General features: G+C 38.1%; 1 protein-coding gene across 1 annotated transcript in view; it reads right to left on the bottom strand.

Moving 5' to 3' along the window:
- Positions 1–19,799, bottom strand: part of COG5 (component of oligomeric golgi complex 5) — a 325,049-nt gene that overhangs the window by 52,763 nt on the left and 252,487 nt on the right. The window contains exons 13-14 of the mRNA XM_014831838.3: positions 10,741–10,902; positions 8,734–8,833 (exon numbers count right to left, since the gene is read on the bottom strand). Of these exons, the coding sequence (XP_014687324.3) occupies positions 8,734–8,833; positions 10,741–10,902 (262 nt within the window). The remainder of the gene's footprint in view (positions 1–8,733; positions 8,834–10,740; positions 10,903–19,799) is intronic.

Genomic DNA, 19,799 nt, shown 5'->3' with positions numbered 1-19,799 from the left:
AGTTTTTGAGAGATACAAATTCTGATGTAATTAAACCTATAATCTTGTATGCATTATGAATTTTCATAGCAAAGAAGTTCTTTATATATAACCCAAAGATAAATTTCAATTTAACGAGTCTTAATAATAAAAAAAATTTATATTATTGAACTCCAAGCTAATGAGGCTCTCTCTGTATATTAATCTTAATAGTAGTGTTCATAATGTCAAGACTTGAAAAAAAAAGTTAATTATCTGACTGAGAGCAACAATTATCTAAATAATTAGAAATTTATTTTGGGGCTGGCCTGGTGGCCTAGTGGTTAAGGTCTGTGTGATCTGCTGCAGCAGCCTGGGTTCAGTTCCTGGGCGTGGACCTACACCACTCGTTGGCGGCCATGCTGTGGCGGCAACTCACATACAAAATAAGAGGAAGATTGGCACAGATGTTAGCCCAGGGCAAATCTTCCTCAGGTAAAAAGAGGAAGACTGGCAACAGATGTTAGCTCAGTGTGAATCTTCCTCAGCAAAAAAAAAGAGAGAAATTTATTTTGCAAAATCTGGCCATAATGTCATTCCATGTTTGTCTGCCACAAATGACTATAATTGTCTGAGAAGTCTTACGGAAGTAATTCTAAAGAGGAGCATTCTACTGTGGCCTGATTAGTTCTCCTAACCTTCACAATCTCCCATTTTCATAGTGGGTTTGTCAATTCCTCTCTGAAATTCTATCCATTTTGTTTTATTAGTCTGAGGCTGTGTTGTAAGGTGTATCATAATCCTTACACCTTCCTAATAAATTGTTCCTTTTCTCATTTTGTGACATCCTTCCCCAATCTCTAATAATGATTTTTGCCTTAGAGTCTATTCCATCTGATGTTAATACAGTTACATGAGCTTTCATATCTAATTAGTATTAGCCTGAAATATTTTTCTCCATTCCTTTACTTTCATCCTTTATATGTCCTAATGTTTTAGATATATCACACACAGCTAAATTTAGTTGTTGAGCCCATCCAAACTGAGACATGTCAGTGGCCAGTTTAATCTATTTACATTTATTTTGATTAATGATGTATTTGGGAACCATCTTACTGTGAACTTTTTATGTGATTTTCTTTTTCTTTTTCTTCTGTTTACTTGTCAGCCTTTTGCTGAACCGGTATTTTTCTCTTTTACCCTTTTTTTCCATCAATTCATTCAGAAGTTATACATACTATTTTTATTCTTTCACTGATCATAATTAAAGTGTTAAAATTTATACCCAACTTTAGTCAAAGTACCTATGGCTTTACATTCCTCCTGAACCATACAGGCATTTTAAAATGCTTTAAAATTCATGATCTGTTCCTCATTTTAAACTTTAATGGGGACTTGTATTTTAGTTGCCATTAAATGGCTTCCCCTCATTCAGGAGGCCAAAGCCCTTACCATATCTTGCAAGGGCTGGTGTGACCTAGACTTAAGGTGGTAGAGTTTCAAGGATATTAGACAGGGTCACAGGAATTCTAGGAGCGCGAGAGCATGTGGTCTCTAGTCTCTCAGTGCCAGGAATCCAGGCATACGAGCAAGGTTGAAGAAGCTGAGTCTTCAGAACTAGAGGCTCTGGAGTTGAAGTTGACATTGCATGGTGGTGGAACTGAAGTCCAGACACAATCTGCTTCAACAGCTACGAGACTTCCATGGGCTCTTAAGCCACTTGTACCTGCCTCCACAGGCCCACCTGGTGTGACCAGTCCCTCTGGGTGCTAATTAAATTATTTCTTCTGTTAAAAACTTGCATATGGAAGAAATGGAAACAGAACTAACTGAAAGGTATAAATTGAAAATCAAAAGTTTTCTCTTCAGGGGCCAGCCTTGTGACTGAGTGGTCAAAGTTCCATGTGCTCCGCTTTGGTAGCTCGGGTTTGTGAGTTTGGATCCCGTGTGCAGCCCTACTCCATTCATCAGCCATGCTGTGGAGGCATCCTACATACAAAGTAGAGGAAGAATGGCACAGATGCTGACTCAGGGCTAATCTTCCTCACAAAAAAAAAAAAACAAAACCAAATGTTCTCTCTTCACATCCTGAGTCCCATTCTCCATGGAATCATACACTAACAGTTTCTTGTTGTGACTTTCCAGAGAAAAAAAAGAAAAGCACAAAACAGTATTTATTTATATATCTATTTTACTTACAGATGCGACTACTAAATATACTATTTTCATAGTCTTTTTCTAGCCTAATAATAGATCTCAGAGACTTTTCCAAATCAGCACACAGAAATCTTTACAAGACTATAAAGTATTTCCCTCACTAATTTGTAACAAGCTCCCAAACCATCAATATTTTCCTGAAGCATTTTCTATGGAAGCTTGAGAGAGAAAGGAAAAGGATACGAATTCCCCAGAGCTCAATAATCCTTGTCATTACTGCCAATCTTTGAAGGCTATTATTGTGCCAGATTATATGGTAGTTCTAGTTTTAATTTTTTGAGGAATCTCAAAAAATGCACATTTCTTATTTTCACTTTTGTTAATTTGATCCATGTGTGAGCACTGTCTTTGCTGAGAGCCCTATTTAGTTGGGAAATCAGATTTCTAACTGTAATTCACTTCTAGGTATTTATCTGAAGGAAATGAAAGCACTGTCTTGAAAAGACATCTGCACCCCATGTTCACAGCAGCATTATTCACAACAGCCAGGACATGGGAACAAGCTAAGTGTCCATGGACAAATGAATGGAAAAATGAAATGTGGTATAAATACACAATGGAATATTATTCAGCCATAAAAAAGGAGGAAAAGTTCATGAGCCCTCTTTTTTTGTTATTGTCATGCTCCCAATTAGGCTTTGTGATAGACGGCATAATCGGTCCCAAACCTTCATCCTTTTCTGCATCCACATCCTTTGCTATTTAATATTGCACTGTGGAGGGGTTGTTTTGGTGAGCCAGACTTATGGAGATACTTCCTGTCTTGTGCCTCTGCCTTCACCCTGAGATCAAGCCCAGAATAGCCTGCTGCAGGATTAGAGAGACGCAGAACAGAGTATTAACTATGGAATGCCAGCCTCGATCTGCAGCCAGCCTGCTGTGAGCAAAGCCAGCCAAGATCAGCAATCACCTAGCTGCCCCCCATCTGCCTTGAGAAGCATGAGCAATAAATGCTTATCGTACACCACTCAGGTTGTGGTTGTCTGTTATGCATCAGTCTTGTGGCAACAGATAACTAATATAGACTTTGACAGACTTTAACTGATGACTTTGAATTTTTGACTTTCTCCTGAAATATTTCCTAATGACAAACAATAACCATTGTTTGACATTTCTCTCTATGTTCACTACGGCCTACTGAATCTTAGATACACATCATGATCTCCTACAGACCTGCCACAGGCCCTAGAAAAATCAAGCTCTTACAAGTCTGGGAAGCAAGTCATAAAACTATCTTAAAGGAAAGAAGGAGTGATCCTAAAATAGTCCAACATAAGAATAGAGGTAAGAGAGTGGAAGGCTGTCTAAAGAATTAAGAGGGTGTGTAACCCAGCAGGATCAGTGTATTTGTGCTACGGCTAAAGTGCATTTGGTCCAGGAGAATCTACTGATATGTTCATCTGTTTGCACAAAATATAGAAACTCTTCTAAGTGACTTCATATTTTTATTATCTTTAATTCACGTGAATGTTAATAATATAGGTTACTACCATATGATATTATATGGAGGAGGATCCAGGTAGATGACATTTAAATCTGCATTAAATAATTCTTTTAAAACTAAAAATGTTGCACTGATATGTTTCTATATCACCATTTAAATATCACACGTGTAGGTTTTCTTCTACTAAAGGAATGTCAAGTCTCCAAATTACTCATGAAATTATACAAAGAATAAAGAGCATATTTACAAAGCTTTACAAAAAACCCTGCCATCTAGAACTATTGACCTCATATACAGCGACTGACCTGCACTGAAGTTGAAACCTCCCCTTAAATGTCATTCCTATTATTGTTTCAAATGGTCTGCAACCTAATTAAATGCCAATCTACTTTCTCACAGTTTATAACACTTGACATTTACTTACTAAGATTCTAGATGCCATTCCCTGAAACCATCAGATGATAGTTATTGTTGGAAAGAGCCCTAACAATTTACCTTTTAAAAGAATACTTATTAGTATATTTGCTTATAATTTTGATATGGCAATTTATAAGTCATAAATTATAAAAGTACCACAATAATTCCCTTATATACTAATATTTTAATTTCCTTTTAACATACAGAGGACAAGGAAAACACTGATTCCAACCTGCCAGAGCAAGGTCTAGTGATGTTTTCTTCTAAAGGTCACATTTCAGAAATACAGAAACAAATCACCAATACACCACCATTAAATAATCAATTTGTTCAGTTCAATCGTAAAATATCACGATATCTACATCTATAGGTGTGTGTATTTTGAACATAAAATTTTACTTAGCAAATTAATTACAACTTCACGATTGTTGCCAAGACAAATGAATAAGAATTTTTAAGTGAAGAGAGTCTAAAATACACTGATCTCATTTTCACAAGAGAGCATCCAGAAGGCTGATATTCACATGACACATACTAAATTAAACACTTAGTAGAAGAAGGAAATCCTATTGCTTATAACTCACACGTGAGAACTCAAGGCTAAATCCCTGTTATTTCTAAATTAAACTACTAAACCATCTAAATATCTGCTGTCATCTGAATGTTTGTCCCCCCACCCCCGCATCCCCCCAACCGTACATTGAAACCTAAGCCCAAGGTGAAGGTATCAGGAGGCGGAGCCTCTGGGAGGTGATGAGGTCACGCGGGCAGAGCCCTCATGAATGGGACTCCTGCCTTTATAGAGAAAGTCTCTTTGCCCTTTCCAACCTGTGAGGTTACAGGGAAAAGATAGCCATCTATGAACCAGGAAGGCGGCTCTCACCAGACACCGACTCTGCTGGTGCCTTGATCTAGGCCTTCCCAGCCTCCAGAACTGTGATTAAAACATTGCTACTGTTTATAAGCCACCTAGTTCACGGCATTTTGTTACAGCAGCCCAAATCGACTAGGGCAGTACCCATTAGGAACACACAAGTTAAAGAAACTATGATACATAAATAAAATATATTATGCATGTAGAAAAATAGTAGATGTAGATCTTTATGTCACTGTAAAGTGAATAAGTAAATCACAAATCAATATGTACAGCATAATCCCACTTTTCTTAAATAAAAAAGAAAGATGCATTTGTGTCAAGATACAAGAGTTTCAAAGCTTGGTCTAGAGTTAAATCTGAGTTTGAATGCTAGCCTCAACACTTGCTAGCCAGCATTCTATTTTTAGCAGTCTATACTGGGCATGCTACTAATCTTTCTCAGCCTCAATTTCCACATTTTGTAGTGGTGGATATTGATACTTCCATTTCATATGATTGTTGTAAAATAAATGAGAAAATACACGTAAATGGCTTAGCACAGTCCAAGCCACAATAATGCTTAATAACGGCAGTTATTTTTATGGCCCCATCCTAACCTTAAAAAATGAATTTCCTGGTATCACTTAAGAGGAAGAAAAAAAGATTTAATGATTTGTCCCACAGAGCTTTAGGTTTGTAAGACACATAACTGGTGATTAATAACAGAAAAGGCTTCAATAAAATAATACCTATGTAATGATAAAATAATTTCAGATTATTATAAACACATATAGGTACTATATATAATTTATGTATGTTATAATCTACTATACACTAGAACACTAAAATAATGAGGTTAAAAAGAAATAATATAGTTTTCAAAGGCATGTGGAAGAATATATCCAAATATACATAGTGAGTTTAGATGACCAGAAAGATGGCCCACAGAAAGGATCAACTTGAATTTCAAGTCAACATTTCCATTTAGAAATATTTCCAAAAAGAATAGACATTCTACTAAAAAATCTGTTTCAAGTCTTTCTCCCACTAAAGACTTAATATTTGGCTATTTTCCTCTGAATGTTTTCAGTGAAATAATTCTTTTTTTTTTTTTAGGAAGATTAGCCCTGAGCCAACTACTGCCAATCCTCCTCTTTTTGCTGAGGAAGACTCGCCCTGAGCTAACATCTATGCCCATCTTCTTCTACTTTATATGTGGGACGCCTACCACAGCATGGCGTGCCAAGCGGTGCCATGTCTGCACCCGGGGTCCAAACCAGCAAACCCAGCAGCCGAGAAGCAGAAGGTGCGAACTTAACTGCTGCACCACCAGGCGGGCTCAGTGAAATAATTCTAAAAGAACAGGAATATGGCAACATCAAAGAACAAAACATGTCAAATTTAAAACTACAGAGGAGTGACAGAAATAGCGTTAACAGCCAAAAAATGAGATGAACACTAAAATGTTACTTAAGTCATTAATCAAAAATATATTTTAAAAATAAAGCATATAATGTTCTTTGTAATCTTATTTAATGCTTAGGCTTTCTTTACACACTAAAATGAAAGTTGAAAAGTAAAATTACTTTATTTTTTTTTAAGATTTTATTTTTCCTTTTTCTCTCAAAGCCCCCCGGTGCATAGTTGTGTACTTTTAGTTGTGGGTCCTTCTAGTTGTGGCATGTGGGATGCCACCTCAGCGTGGCTTGACGAGCAGTGCCATGTCTGTGGCCAGGACTCGAACTGGCGAAACTCCAGGCCCCTGAAGCAGAGCACGTGAACCTAACCACTCAGCCACGGGACCAGGCCCCAAGTAAAATTACTTTTGAAAAAAAATTCACTTAAAAAATTTTTAAAGTCAATGACTTTCTGTTAACCTTTAGCATTGTAGGTTTGGTGGGCCTGAGTAATTTAGGGTCGCAGACTATTTGACCAACAGAATCAATTAAATCAAATCTCTGCTGATACATTTTAATCTTGTCAAATTCTTTTGCCATTATTGCCTTAACTGAAGTCACAAGTTACCATCATCACTGCCCCTCCCCCTGCACAAAAGCAAAATACTTTCTAGATATACCCTGGCTCTTCCCTATCATGTTCTCAGGTGGGACCATCTCATAAGGGTTTTTTTCCCTGACATTTTCAGTAATTACACTAAACTCAATTGGATATAATACCGAATTTCATCAATCACAATAAACAATGTTTTTTAAAGCAACAAACATTACAATAAAGCTTCTATAAAAAAATGTTTGAGAGAAAAATTAGTCATTTAATTACCTACAAAGAGATTCCATAGTCTCCATAGGGCTAGTTTTCAATAAAGAAAGTTTAAAAAAGATGCTTCTAAATTATCTGTCAAGGCTACAAGAACAACTGAATGGAAAATAGCACCATATTAATACACAAACAAAATTCAGCCATCCACTGGAACTCGAAGTAAGAAGCCTCACGATATGACTGTTACCACCAAGGATCATTTTTTCAAATATCTTCAATTTTTTACCAATCCTAAAACTTATTCCAGAACCGAGTGGGACTACTAAGATACAGGTAAAACCAGAGTACTTCATTTTACAATGTTTCAAGTGGGAGCAGTGAGAGGCTAAACTGAAAACATGGTTGGCTACCCTATAAAGACGGTAGAGATATCAGATTTTGGCACATTCTCTAAAATTAGTCCATCAATGACAATTAAAAATATACTAAAGCCTTATTCTTCGGATTTCAGTTAGCATACATAAAATACTAGTTAAATACATGTGCTTAACTTTAAAACATTAATGTACAGAATTAAGATGATGATTGAGTTATTTAGCTATTATTTTATTTTTTGCTGGGAAAGATTCTCCATGGGCTAACATCTGTTGCCAATCATCTTCTCATTTTTTTCCCTGCCCAAAGCCCCAGTACACAGCTGTGTATGTTCTAGTCCTGAGTTCTTCTATGTGAGCCACCACCACAGCATGGCTACTGACAGACCAGCAGTGTGGTTCCGTGCCCAGGAACCAAACCCAGGCCACCGAAGTAAAATGTGTCAAACTTTAACCACGAGGCCATCAGGGCTGGCTCCGTAGCTATTATTTTAAATACATGCAAACAGCTGTTTAAATAGAATAATTTTAGGGTTGAATATTCATGCTCCAGGGTTAGAACTTTTAGAAAGTAAATCAACATTTTTCTATTCCAATTTTAAGGACTTCACTTCCTCCAATCATTCTTCTAATGGTTCAAGTCGATTTCACACTAGCTAACAGCGGGTGAATGATATTTGGAACAAGCAGTCACATGAGAGGGGAAATTTGATTAATCTGAAATAATTATATTTAAAAATATATACAATTAGCCCATAAAGTGGCACATGTATTTTATTAAAACCCTTATAAAACCTGCCTGCATTCTGAAAGTATGACAATGGTAGGAGGGCTATTTTTTTTTTTTTTTGAGAAAGATTAGCCCTGAGCTAACATCTGCCGCCAATCCTCCTCCTTTTGCTGAGGAAGACTGGCCATGAGTTAACACCTGTGCCCATCTCCCCCTATTTTATGTGGGATGCCTGCCACAGCATGGCTTGACAAGCGGTGCCATGTCTGCACCTGGGATCTGAACTGGCGAACCCAGGCCACTGAAGTGGAACGTGCACACTTAACTGCTGCGCCACTGGGCTGGCCCCAGCAGGGCTATTTTTAATGTAACGTTTTTCCTGATTTAAAGTCTTCAGAAAATTTCAAAACTTCACTGAAGTAAAAATGCCAGTAAAGTAATATTCAGTCAATTCAATATTTAGAGTTGGTCAAGTATTGCATAACTGGTAACATTTGCAGAAGGGATCACCACTTACCAGCTGCTCGGATTTTACACCATATAACTGGATGGTCTTTGCCACATTCTTTGACACAGCTAATGTGAGGTTGGCATCAACAGCAGCTACATTTAGTTCACTGGAGAAAACAAAAACGCACTTTAATTATTAGCAACACAGTCATCAACAAAGTAAAGAGCAACATACCAACCTAAACCCAATAAGCAATGAGGTGATTCGTTTCATAGATTTCACAGACTTCCAAGAACCAGTTGCATTGTTTCATTTTCCCTCCTAAATTCAGCATTAGAAAAAAGTGCTTTGAGATGACTTGGTTAATGACCAGTTTCTCATGAATAAAAGCACATCATGTGTGGGTTCAGGCTGTGATTAAGAGAGTGAATTGTGTACAGATTTTTAAAGTAGCACTCTTGTTAATACTGATAAGTGCAATTAGAGAGACTGCATTTCACAGACATCTGCAAGGAAATGACAGCTCTTGAATGGAATGATGACCTTGCAAGGACATAGGCTAAAAATACAAATTATACACGGTACAGAAAGATAGTTTCTGTAGAAATTATTCATACATGTTATTTTGTACAGAGTAGCTTTTTAAATATGTCAAAAGCACAATCAGGATTTTTGAAATTTTAAAAATTTGGATTCTTAAAGCAATTCTTTATCATGCTTATTTTTACTTTAACATTGGATTGAGACATTTGAACTGACTGCCCAAAAAAAAAAACGTGTTTATAAAGACCATGGAAAGAATACTAGGAGTTAAAAATTGCATGAAAACCCACTTAAAGGTAGAAAGCAAGAAAAGTAATTATTGTCTCTGAAGTAGCAGAATAAATCTTACCAGATTCTTTATAAAAAAGTGAAGAACTTTGAAACAACACTAGTACATACTATGTGTGACAAAATGCCTTTTCATATAATGAGAGAATTTTATTAATGTTCACTTTTAAATTCTATTAAACACTGGTATAAGTATGCTTCTTCAAGCTCCACATTATATTTGATTTGTCAAGCTGCACAGAGGAACGGGAGAGATGCCTCTTTAACATTTCCACAAACAGGTCAAAGAGAGCCAGTCGAATCCAGGACTACCACACTAAACAGATAATGGAGACATTAGGGCAAAAAAACCTAGAGTCAGGACTTTGGAAAGTCAAGATAATTGTGGAGAGATTTAAGATCAAGACACTGGGTAATTTAGACACTGTATAGGAATGTTTGCAGCTGGAGAGACACTTATGTATATGACACCTGTGGCTTTTTAGTCTTACTCTCACATGGCTCAGAATCACTATCTTCAAATTTTAGTCTAGAAGAATCTAGACAGTTCTATACCTTGGTTCTATATTGCCTAACTACTATTTTTACTCCCCACAATGTTCATCTACAAATGTGCAGACCTACTGTTATGACAACTTGTGAGCTATGACAGGAACAGAGATAGTCTCAACTTCAAATTAATCTGGGTAACTGCAAACGTCTAAAGGCAGCAGTGTAATTACGTTGTCGGCAAGCATTCAGGTAGCACCTCTGCCAGATATCTGCCCTTTTGAGAGTTTTAAAAGCTGTCACATCCACTTAGTTAGAAAGCTTGAAATAGCAAACACAAGTAGGTAAGTCAGGATTATAATCCTGGTAAGCCATGAAGTACTTTCTGGATTTAAGATAAAAAACATTAACCTCTATGCTATAGCTTCTCAATTTGTAAAAGTCTTTTTGTACTTACTTTTCTGTGTAAAACTAGAAATTTACTGTGGTATAAAGAATGAGGTTTACTTTGCATCCTTGACAAGATACAGAGTAATTACAACAGACTAATTTTAGACTCTATTTAAATGGTTTTATTAATTGGAATCTCAAGCACTTACTATATGTGCACTCATTCACTGCAAAACTCTTGATCTAACTGCAAGGCTAATTACTTGAATAATTTGAGATCAATTAAACGTACTGCAATCACACACCACTAACAAATGTGGCTGGCATCTTATGGCACACCATTAATAAATAAAAAATACGGACCTTGCGATGGTTTTAATGATACCTTCAAGTTCATCCGCAGAAGGAGGATTACGACCACCAGGGGGAAAAACCAAGTTGATAGGGTCGAAGAGTCGAGATAAGGATTTTGACAGATAGGCAGCCTCATAGGGTTGCAGTGAGTCTTTCAGAGCCTTTTCTGGACTATGGGAACAAAATTTATGAAAAATGAACTTAAATTATACAAAATAAATGCTATTGTATTAGGCCGTAAATACTTAAAAACAGATCTCGTGTATAAAAGGTAACTCTATGAAGAAAGACAAAGAAACAGATTTGTTTAGAAATGTGTAAATATTTCATAACTAAACATTTATTAAGGACAAAACACTTAAATTTATACATAAGTCCTAGATATAAATGTAATACAATATGCACCAGTACCTACTGTAGTAGGCCTGTCACTTGAAATTAAAAGAGTAACACTGTTAAACATTATTAATTCTAACGGAGCCATGCTTTACTTAGTAAACCCTGTCTTTAGAGAGTACCCAAGCACACATGACACAGGCAGGTCTGCGGAGACCTGCTCCCCTAGCTCAACCTTCCACCTGCAGCTGCCATCGCCCACAGCTCACTAGCTGAGAGTGAAGTGTGCAGGACAAGGGTTTTGTTAGCCATCTCATGCCAAAACTGTTACTAACAAGAATGAGCACAAAATAAGAAGTATTTGTGAAAGTCCTACAATCACAGAAATACTCCTAAGTGGAGTTCTAAGCTAATCTGTTTTACAATATTTTTCATAAACTAAAACTTAGCCTACTAAACACTTCTTTCCCCCTTAGTCTTCCCGTATCTTCACGTATTTGTGTTTTAATTTAGCAGTCCAACTACTGGGTCTGACATTTGTCCTTTGACAATTACTACAAATGTCTATAACCATTATTTTCGTGTGTTTTCTTGCTGCTATAATTAACTCCATATCTTGTTTTTTCAATGCAGCTGAAATTTTTTTTTAAAGATTGGCACCTGAGATAACAACTGTTGCCAATCTTTTTTCTCCGCTCCTCCTTCCTCTCCCCCAAACCCCCCAGTACATAGTTGTATATTCCAGTTGTAGGTCCCTCTGGTTGTGCTGTATGGGATGCTGCCTCAGCATGGCCTGACAAGTGGTGCCACGTCCGGGCCCAGGATCCGAACCAGTGAAACCCCAGGCCACCGAAGCAGAACACGAGAACTTAACCACAGGGCCACAGGGCCGGCCCCATAATTAACTCCCTATCTTCTCACATCACCTGTGTTTAAGATCCTTCTACCAGACCTTCCATTGTGTTTTTTCAAAAAATCTCCCTTTGTCCTAAATGTTAACCTTGAAAACATCTGACCTGCTCCTTTCTGAATACGAAATCTGGCTCTCTCTTTGTCCCATCCCTTCTAGTCAAGCGATAAGACCTAGAGGGCAGAATGCGCTTGGCTCCTACATCACAATTCCACAGTTATCTCTCACCACTTTCTCATTCAGTAAGTATTACACTCACACATATTTCCTGAGAATACTATGTGCCAGGCCCTTGTTACGTGCTGGGAAGATACAGATTAAAAGTGCTGCACAGTCTAGAGAAGCAAGGTGCAGAAAAAGTGCTAACCATAATAACCTCTGTAATAGAGGAAGATAGAAAGACCACAATGAACAGGGAAGAAGTGGCGTCTCAGTCTGTCTGAGGCAGTCTGCTACTGAAGTAAACACCATCCATTTAAACGTCTTCTCCATTTTTGCTCCTGTCATTTACTGACCTTAAGAAGCCTCTTCCCTCTTCCACAGAAATTTCTGCACTGAATTATAAGTACTAACATTCTTCCTGTTCTCCACATCTGCTGTAGGGATCCTTGGTGACTACAATGTCAAAACAGGTGACTTTTCTAACACCTGTCCTGTAGACAAGTCTCCCTTTACTCTAGCTTCACTATGAGCTATGTCAGCCACCATCATTTTGAACTGCTCCACGTCTAAGATCTGCAAGCTTGAAGACAACTTTCCACGCCCCCGCTGTCTTCCATCTCCTTTCCTCCCACAAGTACTATTGAGTCTCTACAGTTTGCCAGGTGCCTCCTAGGTGTGGGGAACGCAGCAGCGAAGTCTGCTAAAAAAATCCCCTGTCCTCTTAAAGTATATACACTAACAAGAGAGATACACACAAAAAGAAACATTTTAACATGAGTTAAATACGAAATACAATGGAGACTGACAGATAAGTTTTAAGAAAAAATTGAAGGAAACCAGAAAGAATATGCTTAGGTCTTTCTCTCTTTCTTTCATCCAATTTTAGACAGGATGAGGCAAGGGAAGCCTTAACGAAGAGACCTGAGGGGAAAGAGGGGGCATGTTACACAGATTTCCAGGGTAAGAGCTTTCTACGGGAGAGAACAGCCAGTGCAAGGCCCAAGAAGGCCCAGACCTGGCTGTGTCTGCCAAAAAGACAGAGAAGCAGAGCACTTCAGTGACAGGAGTGCAGCACAAGATGAAATCAAAGGGAAAACAGATGGAACCAATCATTCCAGGCTTTGTATATCAATAAAGGTGCTGGATTTTACGCAGCAGCAGTTGCTCTTTGACCTCACTCAAGTCAACACCTTTCCTACTCCCACCCTCTGGCAGCCCACCAAGTCTTCTGTCCTTCTTCATCCTCAGCCAACCACTGCAAGGTGGTCCTCATTAGCATCCTGATCTTTCTCACTCACCTTCCTTTCAAAGCTCTTACTAAGAAAATCTTATCTAGATGGTCTCTGTATTTGCTGCCAAGCTTCCCAAGTATTGCAAAGAGAAAGTAAACCGTATCTATTAAACATCTACACAAACCCCTTAATTTCAAGAGAACTGAAGCCCAAGCTATTAACCTGGAATTCTACTTTGGCAGCCCTTCACTTTCTATAGGTGACCATTTGCCTCTGTGTTACACTAAGACCAAAACCACTGGCAATGACCTTCACCAACTTGGCATTTCTCCAGCTTTTTTTTTCTTTGTAACTTCATCTGTTGTCTGTGATTTTCCTGTTATCTCAAAGAAAGAAGTAGCTTTATTTCTCTTTCCATATTAAACTTTTCAGAAGAATTGAATCTACTTCCTCCTTTTCCATTCTCCCTGTAAAAATTGCTTTATGGGGGGCAGCCCAGTGGCATAGTACGTAAGTTTGCGTGCTCCGCTTTGGCCACCCAGAGTTCACAGGTTTGGATCCCCGGTGTGGATCTAGCACCGCCTGTCAAGCCATGCTGTGGAGGCATCCCACGCACGTACAAAATAGAGGAAGACTGGCACAGATATTAGCCCAGCGACAGTCTTCCTCAAGCAAAAAGAGGAAGATTGGCAACAGATGTCAGCTCAGGGTCAATCTTCCTCACATACACACAAATTGCTTTATTTACATAAAGCAATAATTCACATATATAATTCACATGCAATTCAACCATTTAAAGTATGTAATTCAAAGGCTTTTGGTATATTCACAGATATGTGCAACTATCAATATGCTCAATTTTAGGATGTTTTTATCACCTCACAAACACACCTCATACCCTTCAGATATAATCCCTTTACCCCTCACCCCAGGCTTGCACTAAGCAACCACTAATCTACTTTCTAGCTCTATAGATTTTGATACTGTAGCCTTTCATATGAACAGGATTATACAGTGCATGGTTTTGTCACTGGCTTCTCTCACTTAGCATAATGTTTTCAAGGTTCAGTCACGTTGTAGCATGTATCACTACCTCACTTGTTTTGATGCCTGAATAGTATTCCATTGTATGGATATACCACATTCTGTTTAGCCATTTGTCTGCTGACGGACACCTGGGGTGTTTCTATCTTTTGGTTATTATGAATAATGTTGCTATAAACATTTGTGTACAAATTCATGTGTGAAGATATTTTTAAAAATTTGCTTAACATGTTTTTTTCATTGTGATAAAGTATACAGAACAAAGTTTACCATTTTAGCCATTTTTAAGTGTACAGTTCAGTGGCATTGGATACATTTATACTTGGTTTGGCAACCATCACTACCATCCATCTCCAGAACTTTTTCATCATCCAATAATGAAACTATACCCATTAAACAATAACTCCTCATTCCCCCTCCCCGCTAAACATGTTTTGATTTCTCTTAGATATATACCTAGGAGTAGGACATATGCTAACTCTGTGTTTAATTGTTTGAGAGACTACCAAACTGTTTTTCAAAGCCCTGTGCTATTTTAGATTTCCAACAACAATGCATGAGGGTTCTAACTTCTCCACATCCTTGTCAACACTTGTTATTATCTATATTTTTTATTATAGGCATCTTAGTGGGTGTGAAGTGGTAACTCATTGTGGTTTTGATTGATTTGCATTTCCCTAATGTTAAAAATATTTTTGTGTGCTCATGGGCCATCTGCCTATGTTCTTTGGAGATATTTCTATTCAGATCCTTTGCACATTTTTTAATTTGGTAATTTGTCTTTTGTTGTTGAATTGGAAGAGTTTTTCAAAATATATTTTACATACAAGTCCACTGCCTGATATATAAATTGCAAATATTTTCTCCCATTCTTGATTGTGTCCTTTCAAGCACAAAAATTTTTAGTTTTGAGATAGTCCAATATAATATCTTTTTTTGTTGTTGTTGCTCATGCTTTTGGTGTCATAGCTAAGAATTCTTTGCCAAATCCTAAGTCATGACAATTTGCCCCTATATTTTCTTCTAACAGTTTTAGTTTTTAGAACTTAAATTTAGTTTTTTGATTCATTTTCAGTTAAGTTTTAAATATGTTGTAAGGGTCCAACTGCATCCTTTTGCATGTGGTTATCCAGTTGTCTTAGCACCATTTGTCAAAATAACTATTCTGTCCCCATCGAACAATTTGGACAAGCTTTTTGAGTGTCAGCTGACGATGGATCTATGGATTTTTCCCTGAAATCTCAATTCTATTCCACTGATCAATGTCTATCTTGGTACCCGTACCATAACATCTTGATTACCATTGCTTCGTACTAAGTTTTGAAATCGTAAAATGTGACTCCTACTTCATCCTCTTTCAGGATTGATTTGGTTATTCTGGGTACCTTGTAATTCCATATGAATTTTAGAATCAGCTTGTTAATTTCTACAAAGAAGTCAGCTGAGGTTCTGACAATGACTGAGTTGAGTTTGTAGATCAGTTCCGCAAGTATTGCTGCCTTAACCATGTTAAGTCTCGTGATTCACGAACACGGGATGTTTTTCCATGTATTTAAATCTTTAATTTCTTTCAACAATATTTTGTAGTTTTCAGAGTGTAAGTTTTATTCTCCTTTAATTGAATTTGTTCCTAAGTATTTTATCTTTGTGGTATTATTGCTATACGTATTATGTCTATTAACATTACAAATCTAACAATAAATTGTGATAATTATTACTCTACCATCTGTCATCATTTCCTTAGCACATTACAGCTTTGCTCCTGCCTACCTCCTTTATGCTGTTATTGGCAAATGTATGTATATATTTTACATTTCTATATATACTATATATACATTCTATATATATTCTATATATATATTACATTTCTATATGTTATAGGCCCAACAATACATTGTATACATACTTTATACAATTGCAGTTTAAATCAGTTAAGAGAAGAAAGAAAAAAATATGCATTTATAAGGTCTTGTATAACTTCATAATTACCTTTACTGATGCTCTCTGTTTGTGTGGTTTTGAATTACCGAGCTGGAGTGACCTGCTTTCAGCCTGAAGAACTCCCTTTAGTATTTCTTGTAAATTAGGTCTGCTAGCAACAAATTCCCTCAGTTTTTGTTTATCTAGCAAAGTCTGCATTTCTCTCCATTACGAACAAGAGCTTTATTGGATACGGGATTGTTGGTTCACAGTTTCTTCCTCTGAGCCCCTACCCTCTCACCTCCTTTGCTTCTGCTGAGAGGTCATTGTAAGTCTTATGGGGGCTCCCTTGAGTGATGAGCAGTTTTTCCCTTGCTGCTTTCAGCATTTTCTCCTTGTCTTTGATTTTCTGCGTTTTTGCTGTGATGTGTCTGTTTGTGTTCTTTCCCAGTTAATGCTACTTGGAGTTTGTTGAGCTTCCCGGATGTGTAGCTTGTTATTCAATAAATTTGGGGAGTTTTCAGGTATTAACTCTGAATATTTTTTGCTTTCCTTTCTCTCTCTCCTCTTCTTGTAGTACTCCCATTACGTCAATGTTGGTGTGTTTACCCATGTCTCACATTTCTCTGAGGCTCTGTTCATTTTTCTTCATTCTTTTTCCTCTCCATTCTTTGGCCTGCATAGTCCCTATCAATCTAGATTCTGGTTGACTAATTCTTTTTTCTGCGTGTTCAAATCTACTATTGAGCCCCTCTAGCGATTTTTTAAATTTCAGTTATTGTACTGTTCAACTCCAGCATTTCCATTTGATTCTTCTTTATAATTTCCATCTTTTTATTGATATTCTCTATTTGATGTGACATTGCTGTCACACACTCCTATACTTCTTCAATCATGATTTCTTTTAGTTCTGTGAATACATTTATAACAGCTACTTTCAAGTCTTCTCTGTTAAATCCCACATTTGGTCACTCTCACAGACAGTGCTGCTTCCTTTCTTCCCCTGTGGATGAGTCATGCTTTCATGTTTCTCTGTATGCCTCATAATGTTTGTTGGAAACTGACCTTTTCAGATAATACAGATGGCAACACTGGGTACTGGTCCTCCTTACCTCAGGGGCTTACTATTGTTATTTGCTTGTTTATTTTTTTGGTGACTGGCTGGATTATTTTAGTGAAGTCTATTCCAGTGCCACGGCGCTAGGCCTCTGATGTTGCATATCAGAGAGGCACAGCTTTGGGTATGCCCACAGTCACCCAGGGAGGACAGTGGTACTGACAGGGTTCTCTTTCCTTGACCACACCCAGCTGCTGAAGTCTACTCACTGCCAGCAGACTGCTCTATTGTTTTCAAGAATACTTGGGGCATAAATTCCTTTACAAACAAATCCAATCTAACGATAGCTCCTTTGATAGAACAGTTTCTGAAGTCATGTTTGATATTTGTTCTGACCCCCAAGGACTCCTTGCAGTTGTCTTATTCCCCGGATCTATCCTAAGAGCTAGTTGGCCTATAGTCTAGTCTGTATGTTCCTTAGATCCATGAATATCCTCCCCTTTGCCTCTCACCACAGTCTGCACTGCTTTGTTTTGTATTTTCCTGAGGAAGATTGGCTCTGAGCTAACATCTGTTGCCAATCCTCCTCTTTTTGCTGATGAAGATTCACCCTGAGCTAACATTTGTGCCAATCTTCCTCTATTTTTTTTTTTCTTATATGTGGCTCACTACCACAGCATGGCTGACGAGTGGTTGCAGGTCCATGCCCAGGATCCAAAGCAGAGCGTGCTGAACCCAGTGCTGAAGCCAACCACTAGGCCACAGGGCCAGCCCCTCCGCTGTTACTGAGAGTGTCCTCAGCTTTTATCTCCAGGCTCTGTTGCGAATGAAGTCAGTTACTTTGGGAAGAGATTAGGAGTTAATTGTTTTACTGTCTGCTTCTCCCCCAGACAAGATCTTTATGCCAGAGCTCTGGAGCTGGGGTGGAGAAAAGGGCAAGCTTCTCCCTGAGGAAGACCCCACTCTAGGAACATGGTGGAGGCGGGCAGCAGCCTGAAGTCCTCTTTGGTTGCCTTCCTGGTGTGGAACCACCATTTCAAAAGCTGGGGGAAAGGTTTATTGGGGCACCAGTATATTCGTGGAGCCACAATAAGGTAGAAACTCCACCCCCTGAGTGGCAGTTGGGCACCTCAAGGGAGCAACCACCTCTTCATCTCACTGGCCTTAAACTTAGCCTCAGTGACAGGCAGCTGAGGGCAGGATGAGAGATGCTGAGTGTCTGCCCCTCCCTGGAAGAAAGCCCTCCAGCTGGGAGTTGGGCAAGATGGATCCTGGTGTTCTTGGCTGCTGCAGTCTGGAATGGAGTTTAGGCCTTGCCGAGGTGGGAGGAGGGAAGGAGGAAACAGTCTTGGTTGAAGTATCACAGACTGTTATGGAACTCTTTCTTATGGAATTTTCACAGATTTTCTTGAGTAGATGATTTTTCATTTGCTGTTTGCTTTTATGACCATTTCCAGAGGCTTGAAATTGTTGAGTTTTAATAGTTTTCACCAGTTTCACTGGGGAGTGAGTCAGTGGAGTGGGAAGTGCTGTCATTCCAGAAGTCAATCTCCTCCCATTCTGTCTTTAATCAATTCTAACACAGTCATGCATCACTTAACAAGGGGATAAACTGTGAGCAATGTGTCACCAGGTGATTTCATTGTTGTGCGAACATCATAGTGTGTACTTACACAAACCTTCATGGTATAGTTTACTACATACCTAGGCTATATGATACTCATCTTATGGGATGACTGTCATCATATATACGCAGTCCATCAGTGACCGAAACTTTGTTGTGCAACGTATGACTCTTATGCTTTTGTAGCTACCATTCTACATCTATGCCTCCAACAACCTTATTTTGCTATACAAGAGGTCAATTCTCAGTCCTAATCTTCAACTTTTCAGTAGCATGTGACACATTAACTATTCCTATTCCAACTTAATGAACTCATTCTTTGGAGTTCTACACTATTTTGAGTTTTCCTCTTATCTCACCATTTTTTTTCTGTTTTACTCTTCTTTGCAGGCTGCCACTCCTCTACCCAATCTATATATTTTGGAATGCCTATCTCAGGCCAAGAGTCTCTTTTCTCTTCATCTACATCTTCCCTACAGAATCTCCTCCAACTCCCTAATTTTAAAAAATCTATATGCTGATGACTCCCAAACATGTATTTCTAGCCCTGATTCACATTCAACTACCTTTTCAGCAATTCTATTTGCATCTTCAATTCAATAGTTTCAAAAGAAAAACCTTAATTTAACTAGAGTTAGCAGTCTTCCCCCAACTTGTTCAAGCATATCCTTGATTCTTCTTTTCTTCTCAAATTTCACCTACCAGCAATTCTACTGGCTTGCCTTCTAAACTGAATCTTGAATCAATCCGACCGATTCTTACCATCTCCTCTGCTCCTCCTTG

This window comes from Equus asinus, chromosome 1 (genome assembly GCF_041296235.1).
Source record: "Equus asinus isolate D_3611 breed Donkey chromosome 1, EquAss-T2T_v2, whole genome shotgun sequence".
Classification (NCBI taxonomy): domain Eukaryota; kingdom Metazoa; phylum Chordata; class Mammalia; order Perissodactyla; family Equidae; genus Equus; species Equus asinus.
Note: the sequence above shows the minus strand (reverse complement) of the source record. Positions and strands in the feature narration are given on the sequence as shown.